This window comes from Haliotis rufescens, unplaced genomic scaffold (assembly GCF_023055435.1).
Source record: "Haliotis rufescens isolate VD_foot unplaced genomic scaffold, xgHalRufe1.0.p SCAF_2, whole genome shotgun sequence".
In the NCBI taxonomy this organism is placed as follows: Eukaryota; Metazoa; Mollusca; class Gastropoda; order Lepetellida; family Haliotidae; genus Haliotis; species Haliotis rufescens.
In genome coordinates, this window is record NW_025963890.1 from 79,534,757 (window position 1) to 79,547,279 (window position 12,523).

Consider the following 12,523-nt stretch of genomic DNA (forward strand, 5'->3'; position numbering starts at 1 on the left):
GATTGGGGTATATGTAATCTAAAAGACAGAAAAAGATGGGGCTCTATGTCATCTACAACACAGGGAAAGATGGGCGTCAATGCAATCTACAACACAGGGAAAGATGGGCGTCAATGCAATCTACAACACAGGGAAACATGGGCGTCATTGTAATCTACAACACAAGGAAAGATGGGCGTATATGTAATCTACAACAGAGTGAAAAATGGGGGTCTATGTACTCTACAACACAGGGAAAGATGGGCGTCTATGTAATCTACAACACAAGGAAAGATGGGCGTCTATGTAATCTACAACACAGAAAAAGATGGAGGTCTATGTAATCTACAACACAGGGAAAGATGGGGGTCTATGTAATCTAGAACACAGAAAAAGATAGGCGTCTATGTAATCTACAAAACAGAAAAAGATGGGCGTCTATGTAATCTACAACACAGAAAAAGATCGGGGTCTATGTGATCTGTAACACAGGGAAAGATGGGGGTATATGTAATCTAAAAGACGGAAAAAGATGGGGCTCTATGTCATCTACAACACTGGGAAAGATGGGCGTCTATGCAATCTACAACACAGGGAAAGATGGGCGTCTATGTAATCTACAACACAAGGAAAGATGGGCGTCTATGTAATCTACAACACAGAAAAAGATGGGCGTCTATGTAATCTACAACACAGGGAAAGATGGGGGTCTATGTAATCTACAACACAGAAAAAGATGGGGGTCTATGTAATCTACAACACAGGGAAAGATGGGCGTCTATGTCATCTACAACACAAGGAAAGATGGGCGTCTATGTAATCTACAACACAGAAAAAGATGGGGGTCTATGTAATCTACAACACAGGGAAAGATGGGCGTCTATGTCATCTACAACACAAGGAAAGATGGGCGTCTATGTAATCTACAACACAGAAAAAGATGGGTGTCTATCCAATGTAGAACACAGAAAAAAATGGGGGTCTATGTAATCTGCAACACAAGGAAAGATGGGCGTCGATGTATTCTACATCAGAAGGAAAGGTGGGCGTCTATGTAATCTACAACACAAGGGAAGATGGGCGTCGATGTAATCTACAAGACAAGGAAAGATGTGATTCTATGTACTCTACAACACAAGGAAAGGTGGGCGTCTATGTACTCTACAACACAAGGAAAGGTGGGCGTCTATGTAAGCTACAAGACAAGGAAAGATGGGCGTCTATGTACTCTACAACACAAGGAAAGGTGGGCGTCTATGTAAGCTACAACACAAGGAAAGGTGGGCGTCTATGTAATCTACAACACAAGGAAAGATGGGCGTCTATGTAATCTACAACACAAGGAAAGATGGGCGTCTATGTACTCTACAACACAAGGAAAGGTTCGCCTCTATGTAAGCTACAACACAAGGACAGATGGGCGTCTATGTACTCTACAACACAAGGAAAGCTGGCGTCTATGTAAGCTACAACACAAGGAAAGATGGGCGTCTATGTAATCTACCACACAAGGAAAGATGGGCGTCTATGTACTCTACAACACAAGGAAAGATGGGCGTCTATGTACTCTACAACACAAGGAAAGGTGGGCGTCTATGTAACCTACAACACAAGGAAAGATGGGCGTCGATGTACTCTACAACACAAGGAGGTGGGCGTCTATGTAAGCTGCAACTCAAGGAAAGGTGGGCGTCTATGTAATCTACAACACAAGGAAAGATGGGCGTCGATGTACTCTACAACACAAGGAAAGATGGGCGTCTATGTACTCTACAACACAAGGAAAGGTTGGCGTCTATGTAAGCTACAACACAAGGAAAGATTGGCGTCTATGTACTCTACAACACAAGGAAAGGTGGGCGTCTATGTAAGCTACAATACAAGGAAAGATGGGCGTCTATGTAATCTACAACACAAGGAAAGATTGGCGTCTATGTAATCTACAACACAAGGAAAGATGTGATTCTATGTACTCTACAAGACAAGGAAAGGTGCGCGTCTATGTAAGCTACAAGACAAGGAAAGATGGGCGTCTATGTACTCTACAACACAAGGAAAGGTGGACGTCTATGTATGCTACAACACAAGGAAAGGTGGGCGTCTATGTACTCTACAACACAAGGAAAGGTGGGCGTCTATGTAAGCTACAACACACGGAAAGATAGGCGTCTATGCACTCTACAACACAAGGAAAGATGGGCGTCTATGTAATCTACAACACAAGGAAAGGTGGGCGTCTATGTAATCTACAACACAAGGAAAGATGGGCGTCGATGTAATCTACAACACAAGGAAAGATGTGATTCTATGTACTCTACAACACAAGGAAAGGTGGGCGTCTATGTAAGCTACAAGACAAGGAAAGATGGGCGTCTATGTAATCTACAACACAAGGAAAGATGGGCGTTTATGTACTCTACAACACAAGGAAAGGTGGGCGTCTATGTAAGCTACAAGACAAGGAAAGATGGGCGTCGATGTAAGCTACAACACAAGGAAAGATGGGCGTCTATGTACTCTACAACACAAGGAAAGGTGGGCGTCTATGTAAGCTACAAGACAAGGAAAGATGGGCGTCGATGTAATCTACAACACAAGGAAAGATGGGCGTCTATGTACTCTACAACACAAGGAAATATGGGCGTCTATGTACTCTACAACACAAGGAAAGGTGGGCGTCTATGTAAGCTACAAGACAAGGAAAGATGGGCGTCTATGTAAGCTACAACACAAGGAAAGATGGGCGTCTATGTACTCTAAAACGCAAGGAAAGGTGGGCGTCGATGTAAGCTACAACACAAGGAAAGGTGGGCGTCGATGTAATCTACAACACAAGGAAAGATGGTCGTCTATGTACTCTACAACACAAGGAAAGGTGGGCGTCTATGTAAGCTACAAGACAAGGAAAGATGGGCGTGTATGTACTCTACAACACAAGGAAAGGTGGGCGTCTATGTAAGCTACAAGACAAGGAAAGATGGGCGTCTATGTACTCTACAACACAAGGAAAGGTGGGCGTCTATGTAAGCTACAAGACAAGGAAAGATGGGCGTCGATGTAAGCTACAACACAAGGAAAGATGGGCGTCTATGTAAGCTACAACAAAAGGAAAGATGGTCGTCTATGTACTCTACAACACAAGGAAAGGTGGGCGTCTATGTAAGCTACAAGACAAGGAAAGATGGGCGTCGATGTAATCTACAACACAAGGAAAGATGGGCGTCTATGTACTCTACAACACAAGGAAAGGTGGGCGTCTATGTAAGGTACAAGACAAGGAAAGATGGGCGTCGATGTAATCTACAACACAAGGAAAGATGGGCGTCTATGTACTCTACAACACAAGGAAATATGGGCGTCTATGTACTCTACAACACAAGGAAAGGTGGGCGTCTATGTAAGCTACAAGACAAGGAAAGATGGGCGTCGATGTAAGCTACAAGACAAGGAAAGATGGGCGTGTATGTACTCTACAACGCAAGGAAAGGTTGGCGTCTATGTAAGGTACAAGACAAGGAAAGATGGGCGTCTATGTAATCTACAACACAAGGAAAGATGGGCGTCTATGTACTCTACAACACAAGGAAAGGTGGGCGTCTATGAAAGCTACAAGACAAGGAAAGATGGGCGTCGATGTAATCTACAACACAAGGAAAGGTGGGCGTCTATGTACTCTACAACACAAGGAAGGGTTGGCGTCTATGTAAGCTACAAGACAAGGAAAGATGGGCGTCGATGTAATCTACAACACAAGGAAAGATGGGCGTCGATGTAATCTACAACACAAGGAAAGATGGGCGTCTATGTACTCTACAACACAAGGAAAGATGGTCGTCTATGTACTCTACAACACAAGGAAAGGTGGGCGTCTATGTAAGCTACAAGACAAGGAAAGATGGGCGTCGATGTAAGCTACAACACAAGGAAAGATCGGCGTCTATGTAATCTACAACACAAGGAAAGGTGGGCGTCTATGTAAGGTACAAGACAAGGAAAGATGGGCGTCGATGTAATCTACAACACAAGGAAAGATGGGCGTCTATGTACTCTACAACACAAGGAAATATGGGCGTCTATGTACTGTACAACACAAGGAAAGGTGGGCGTCTATGTAAGCTACAAGACAAGGAAAGATGGGCGTCGATATAATCTACAACACAAGGAAAGATGGGCGTCTATGTACTCTACAACGCAAGGAAAGGTGGGCGTCTATGTAAGCTACAACACAAGGAAAGATGGGCGTCGATGTAATCTACAACACAAGGAAATATGGGCGTCTATGTACTCTACAACACAAGGAAAGGTGGGCGTCTATGTACTCTACAACACAAGGAAAGGTGGGCGTCTATGTAAGCTACAAGACAAGGAAAGATGGGCGTCGATGTAAGCTACAACACAAGGAAAGATGGGCGTCTATGTAATCTACAACACAAGGAAAGGTGGGCGTCTATGTAAGCTACAAGACAAGGAAAGATGGGCGTCGATGTAATCTACAACACAAGGAAACATTGGCGCCTATGTAATCTACAACACAAGGAAAGATGGGCGTCGATGTAATCTACAACACAAGGAAAGATGGGCGTCTATGTACTCTACAACACAAGGAAAGGTGGGCGTCTATGTAAGCTACAAGACAAGGAAAGATGGGCGTCGATGTAAGCTACAACACAAGGAAAGGTGGGCGTCTATGTAAGCTACAAGACAAGGAAAGATGGGCGTCTATGTAATCTACAACACAAGGAAAGATGGGCGTCTATGTACTCTACAACACAAGGAAAGATGGGCGTCTATGTACTCTACAACACAAGGAAAGGTGGGCGTCTATGTAAGCTACAAGACAAGGAAAGATGGGCGTCGATGTAAGCTACAACACAAGGAAAGATGGGCGTCTATGTACTCTACAACACAAGGAAAGGTGGGCGTCTATGTACTCTACAACACAAGGAAAGGTGGGCGTCTATGTAAGCTACAAGACAAGGAAAGATGGGCGTCGATGTAATCTACAACACAAGGAAAGATGGGCGTCTATGTACTCTACAACGCAAGGAAAGGTGGGCGTCTATGTAAGCTACAAGACAAGGAAAGATGGGCGTCTATGTACTCTACAACACAAGGAAAGGTGGGCGTCTATGTACTCTACAACACAAGGAAAGGTGGGCGTCTATGTAAGCTACAAGACAAGGAAAGATGGGCGTCGATGTAAGCTACAACACAAGGAAAGATGGGCGTCTATGTACTCTACAACACAAGGAAAGATGGGCGTCGATGTAATCTACAACACAAGGAAAGATGTGATTCTATGTACTCTACAACACAAGGAAAGGTGGGCGTCTATGTAAGCTACAAGACAAGGAAAGATGGGCGTCTATGTAATCTACAACACAAGGAAAGATGGGCGTTTATGTACTCTACAACACAAGGAAAGGTGGGCGTCTATGTAAGCTACAAGACAAGGAAAGATGGGCGTCGATGTAAGCTACAACACAAGGAAAGATGGGCGTCTATGTACTCTACAACACAAGGAAAGGTGGGCGTCTATGTAAGCTACAAGACAAGGAAAGATGGGCGTCGATGTAATCTACAACACAAGGAAAGATGGGCGTCTATGTACTCTACAACACAAGGAAATATGGGCGTCTATGTACTCTACAACACAAGGAAAGGTGGGCGTCTATGTAAGCTACAAGACAAGGAAAGATGGGCGTCTATGTAAGCTACAACACAAGGAAAGATGGGCGTCTATGTACTCTAAAACGCAAGGAAAGGTGGGCGTCGATGTAAGCTACAACACAAGGAAAGGTGGGCGTCGATGTAATCTACAACACAAGGAAAGATGGTCGTCTATGTACTCTACAACACAAGGAAAGGTGGGCGTCTATGTAAGCTACAAGACAAGGAAAGATGGGCGTGTATGTACTCTACAACACAAGGAAAGGTGGGCGTCTATGTAAGCTACAAGACAAGGAAAGATGGGCGTCTATGTACTCTACAACACAAGGAAAGGTGGGCGTCTATGTAAGCTACAAGACAAGGAAAGATGGGCGTCGATGTAAGCTACAACACAAGGAAAGATGGGCGTCTATGTAAGCTACAACAAAAGGAAAGATGGTCGTCTATGTACTCTACAACACAAGGAAAGGTGGGCGTCTATGTAAGCTACAAGACAAGGAAAGATGGGCGTCGATGTAATCTACAACACAAGGAAAGATGGGCGTCTATGTACTCTACAACACAAGGAAAGGTGGGCGTCTATGTAAGGTACAAGACAAGGAAAGATGGGCGTCGATGTAATCTACAACACAAGGAAAGATGGGCGTCTATGTACTCTACAACACAAGGAAATATGGGCGTCTATGTACTCTACAACACAAGGAAAGGTGGGCGTCTATGTAAGCTACAAGACAAGGAAAGATGGGCGTCGATGTAAGCTACAAGACAAGGAAAGATGGGCGTGTATGTACTCTACAACGCAAGGAAAGGTTGGCGTCTATGTAAGGTACAAGACAAGGAAAGATGGGCGTCTATGTAATCTACAACACAAGGAAAGATGGGCGTCTATGTACTCTACAACACAAGGAAAGGTGGGCGTCTATGAAAGCTACAAGACAAGGAAAGATGGGCGTCGATGTAATCTACAACACAAGGAAAGGTGGGCGTCTATGTACTCTACAACACAAGGAAGGGTTGGCGTCTATGTAAGCTACAAGACAAGGAAAGATGGGCGTCGATGTAATCTACAACACAAGGAAAGATGGGCGTCGATGTAATCTACAACACAAGGAAAGATGGGCGTCTATGTACTCTACAACACAAGGAAAGATGGTCGTCTATGTACTCTACAACACAAGGAAAGGTGGGCGTCTATGTAAGCTACAAGACAAGGAAAGATGGGCGTCGATGTAAGCTACAACACAAGGAAAGATCGGCGTCTATGTAATCTACAACACAAGGAAAGGTGGGCGTCTATGTAAGGTACAAGACAAGGAAAGATGGGCGTCGATGTAATCTACAACACAAGGAAAGATGGGCGTCTATGTACTCTACAACACAAGGAAATATGGGCGTCTATGTACTGTACAACACAAGGAAAGGTGGGCGTCTATGTAAGCTACAAGACAAGGAAAGATGGGCGTCGATATAATCTACAACACAAGGAAAGATGGGCGTCTATGTACTCTACAACGCAAGGAAAGGTGGGCGTCTATGTAAGCTACAACACAAGGAAAGATGGGCGTCGATGTAATCTACAACACAAGGAAATATGGGCGTCTATGTACTCTACAACACAAGGAAAGGTGGGCGTCTATGTACTCTACAACACAAGGAAAGGTGGGCGTCTATGTAAGCTACAAGACAAGGAAAGATGGGCGTCGATGTAAGCTACAACACAAGGAAAGATGGGCGTCTATGTAATCTACAACACAAGGAAAGGTGGGCGTCTATGTAAGCTACAAGACAAGGAAAGATGGGCGTCGATGTAATCTACAACACAAGGAAACATTGGCGCCTATGTAATCTACAACACAAGGAAAGATGGGCGTCGATGTAATCTACAACACAAGGAAAGATGGGCGTCTATGTACTCTACAACACAAGGAAAGGTGGGCGTCTATGTAAGCTACAAGACAAGGAAAGATGGGCGTCGATGTAAGCTACAACACAAGGAAAGGTGGGCGTCTATGTAAGCTACAAGACAAGGAAAGATGGGCGTCTATGTAATCTACAACACAAGGAAAGATGGGCGTCTATGTACTCTACAACACAAGGAAAGATGGGCGTCTATGTACTCTACAACACAAGGAAAGGTGGGCGTCTATGTAAGCTACAAGACAAGGAAAGATGGGCGTCGATGTAAGCTACAACACAAGGAAAGATGGGCGTCTATGTACTCTACAACACAAGGAAAGGTGGGCGTCTATGTACTCTACAACACAAGGAAAGGTGGGCGTCTATGTAAGCTACAAGACAAGGAAAGATGGGCGTCGATGTAATCTACAACACAAGGAAAGATGGGCGTCTATGTACTCTACAACGCAAGGAAAGGTGGGCGTCTATGTAAGCTACAAGACAAGGAAAGATGGGCGTCTATGTACTCTACAACACAAGGAAAGGTGGGCGTCTATGTACTCTACAACACAAGGAAAGGTGGGCGTCTATGTAAGCTACAAGACAAGGAAAGATGGGCGTCGATGTAAGCTACAACACAAGGAAAGATGGGCGTCTATGTACTCTACAACACAAGGAAAGGTGGGCGTCTATGTAAGCTACAAGACAAGGAAAGATGGGCGTCGATGTAATCTACAACACAAGGAAACATTGGCGCCTATGTAATCTACAACACAAGGAAAGATGGGCGTCGATGTAATCTACAACACAAGGAAAGATGGGCGTCTATGTACTCTACAACACAAGGAAAGGTGGGCGTCTATGTAAGCTACAAGACAAGGAAAGATGGGCGTCGATGTAAGCTACAACACAAGGAAAGATGGGCGTCTATGTAATCTACAACACAAGGAAAGGTGGGCGTCTATGTAAGCTACAAGACAAGGAAAGATGGGCGTCGATGTAATCTACAACACAAGGAAACATTGGCGCCTATGTAATCTACAACACAAGGAAAGATGGGCGACGATGTAATCTACAACACAAGGAAAGATGGGCGTCTATGTACTCTACAACACAAGGAAAGGTGGGCGTCTTTGACTCTACAACACAAGGAAAGGTGGGCGTCTATGTAAGCTACAAGACAAGGAAAGATGGGCGTCGATGTAAGCTACAACACAAGGAAAGATGGGCGTCTATGTACTCTACAACACAAGGAAAGGTGGGCGTCTATGTAAGCTACAAGACAAGGAAAGATGGGCGTCGATGTAATCTACAACACAAGGAAAGATGGGCGTCTATGTACTCTACAACACAAGGAAAGATGGGCGTCTATGTACTCTACAACACAAGGAAAGGTGGGCGTCTATGTAAGCTACAAGACAAGGAAAGATGGGCGTCGATGTAAGCTACAACACAAGGAAAGATGGGCGTCTATGTACTCTACAACACAGGGAAAGGTGGGCGTCTATGTACTCTACAACACAAGGAAAGGTGGGCGTCTATGTAAGCTACAAGACAAGGAAAGATGGGCGTCGATGTAATCTACAACACAAGGAAAGATGGGCGTCTATGTACTCTACAACGCAAGGTAAGGTGGGCGTCTATGTAATCTACAACACAAGGAAAGATGGGCGTCGATGTAATCTACAACACAAGGAAAGATGGGCGTCTATGTACTCTACAACACAAGGAAAGGTGGGCGTCTATGTACTCTACAACACAAGGAAAGGTGGGCGTCTATGTAAGCTACAAGACAAGGAAAGATGGGCGTCGATGTAAGCTACAACACAAGGAAAGATGGGCGTCTATGTACTCTACAACACAAGGAAAGGTGGGCGTCTATGTAAGCTACAAGACAAGGAAAGATGGGCGTCGATGTAATCTACAACACAAGGAAACATTGGCGCCTATGTAATCTACAACACAAGGAAAGATGGGCGTCGATGTAATCTACAACACAAGGAAAGATGGGCGTCTATGTACTCTACAACACAAGGAAAGGTGGGCGTCTATGTAAGCTATAAGACAAGGAAAGATGGGCGTCGATGTAAGCTACAACACAAGGAAAGATGGGCGTCTATGTAATCTACAACACAAGGAAAGGTGGGCGTCTATGTAAGCTACAAGACAAGGAAAGATGGGCGTCGATGTAATCTACAACACAAGGAAACATTGGCGCCTATGTAATCTACAACACAAGGAAAGATGGGCGTCGATGTAATCTACAACACAAGGAAAGATGGGCGTCTATGTACTCTACAACACAAGGAAAGTCGGGCGTCTATGTACTCTACAACACAAGGAAAGGTGGGCGTCTATGTAAGCTACAAGACAAGGAAAGATGGGCGTCGATGTAAGCTACAACACAAGGAAAGATGGGCGTCTATGTACTCTACAACACAAGGAAAGGTGGGCGTCTATGTAAGCTACAAGACAAGGAAAGATGGGCGTCGATGTAATCTACAACACAAGGAAAGATGGGCGTCTATGTACTCTACAACACAAGGAAAGATGGGCGTCTATGTACTCTACAAGACAAGGAAAGGTGGGCGTCTATGTAAGCTACAACACAAGGAAAGATGGGCGTCGATGTAAGCTACAACACAAGGAAAGATGGGCGTCTATGTACTCTACAACACAAGGAAAGGTGGGCGTCTATGTAAGCTACAACACAAGGAAAGATGGGCGTCTATGTACTCTACAACACAAGGAAAGGTGGGCGTCTATGTAAGCTACAAGACAAGGAAAGATGGGCGTCTATGTACTCTACAACACAAGGAAAGGTGGGCGTCTATGTAAGCTACAAGACAAGGAAAGATGGGCGTCGATGTAAGCTACAACACAAGGAAAGATGGGCGTCTATGTACTCTACAACAAAAGGAAAGATGGTCGTCTATGTACTCTACAACACAAGGAAAGGTGGGCGTCTATGTAAGCTACAAGACAAGGAAAGATGGGCGTCGATGTAAGCTACAACACAAGGAAAGATGGGCGTCTATGTACTCTACAATGCAAGGAAAGGTGGGCGTCTATGTAAGGTACAAGACAAGGAAAGATGGGCGTCGATGTAATCTACAACACAAGGAAAGATGGGCGTCTATGTACTCTACAACACAAGGAAAGGTGGGCGTCTATGTAAGCTACAAGACAAGGAAAGATGGGCGTCGATGTACTCTACAACACAAGGAAAGGTGGGCGTCTATGTACTCTACAACACAAGGAAAGGTGGGCGTCTATGTAAGCTACAAGACAAGGAAAGATGGGCGTCGATGTAAGCTACAACACAAGGAAAGGTGGGCGTCTATGTACTCTACAACACAAGGAAAGGTGGGCGTCTATGTAAGCTACAAGACAAGGAAAGATGGGCGTCGATGTAATCTACAACACAAGGAAAGATGGGCGTCTATGTACTCTACAACACAAGGAAAGATGGGCGTCTATGTACTCTACAACACAAGGAAAGATGGTCGTCTATGTACTCTACAACACAAGGAAAGGTGGGCGTCTATGTAAGCTACAAGACAAGGAAAGATGGGCGTCGATGTAAGCTACAACACAAGGAAAGATGGGCGTCTATGTACTCTACAACACAAGGAAAGGTGGGCGTCTATGTAAGGTACAAGACAAGGAAAGATGGGCGTCGATGTAATCTACAAGACAAGGAAAGATGGGCGTCTATGTACTCTACAACACAAGGAAATATGGGCGTCTATGTACTCTACAACACAAGGAAAGGTGGGCGTCTATGTAAGCTACAAGACAAGGAAAGATGGGCGTCGATGTAAGCTACAAGACAAGGAAAGATGGGCGTCTATGTACTCTACAACGCAAGGAAAGGTGGGCGTCTATGTAAGCTACAAGACAAGGAAAGATGGGCGTCGATGAAATCTACAACACAAGGAAAGATGGGCGTCTATGTACTCTACAACACAAGGAAAGGTGGGCGTGTATGTACTCTACAACACAAGGAAAGGTGGGCGTCTATGTAAGCTACAAGACAAGGAAAGATGGGCGTCGATGTAATCTACAACACAAGGAAACATTGGTGCCTATGTAATCTACAACACAGGGAAAGATGGGCGTCTCTGTAAGAAGAGTAAGACACAATGTTAGGAAGAGTTAATGTACAGACAGCTCGGACAACACAATTGGTTTAACATTAGCAGTATTACTTGTGTAAGGGACAATATATTCCAAAGCTATTTACTGCACGTTGTACATTGTTCACACAATATATACACTTAATTATTTACAAACCACTCTGTGCAGCGACACCTTGCACTGTCAGCAGAACCAAAGTCCACCAGAGGATCCTGTGTTCCATAGCTGTGTCCCATCAGCCGCGACCCAGCACTGCCTGGACGAGGGGAGGATTGGGAGCGACGTGAAACGCGAGAAGGGGGACAGGAGAGAACTAAATGTACGCGGGCCGTCTCACAAGCCTGCCCTGATGTTGGACCCATGGTGTCCATGGGATTCAGGCTCTTTACGCTGTCGTGGTTGCCTTTGCATGGGATTGTGACGGGTGCCACCGACTGGACAGGATACTCTCACCCTTTCGCGAAAATCTGGCAAAATCACTATTTGATAGTGATTCATAAACACATGTACATGTTCATGATAAAGTCAAAATAGTACAATAGAAAAATATGTCGTGTAATTTAGCTGTAGCTAAGACTGAATAGGCCCATTTCCCCCGTGCTTAATGTACAATGTTGAATACTTTGTGCGACCTGCTGTAGTAGAATAGGCCCGCCTTCCCTGTGCTTGTTGTACAATGTTGAATACTTTGTGCGACCTGCTGTAGTATAAAAGGCCTATTTTCCCCGTGCTTGTTGTACAATGTTGAATACTTTGTGCGACCTGCTGTGGTATAATAGGCCCATTTTCCCTGTGCTTGTTGTACAATGTTGAATACTTTGTGCGACCTGCTGTAGTG

The 12,523-nt window shown here is 44.7% G+C and overlaps 1 protein-coding gene across 5 annotated transcripts in view; it reads right to left on the reverse strand.

The window, feature by feature from the left end:
• Window positions 1-11,942, reverse strand: part of LOC124123598 (low-density lipoprotein receptor-related protein 4-like) — a 199,874-nt gene extending 187,932 nt beyond the window's left edge. For 3 of the 5 annotated variants that reach the window (XM_048400675.1, XM_048400678.1, XM_048400673.1), the window contains exon 1: window positions 11,842-11,923. In XM_048400675.1, the coding sequence (XP_048256632.1) occupies window positions 11,842-11,908 (67 nt within the window). In that variant the 5' untranslated portion in view covers window positions 11,909-11,923. Of the gene's footprint in view, window positions 1-11,841 lie in introns of all 5 variants that reach the window. The other 2 variants (XM_048400674.1, XM_048400677.1) reach the window with 2 other exon arrangements.
• Window positions 11,943-12,523: the final 581 nt, after the last annotated feature.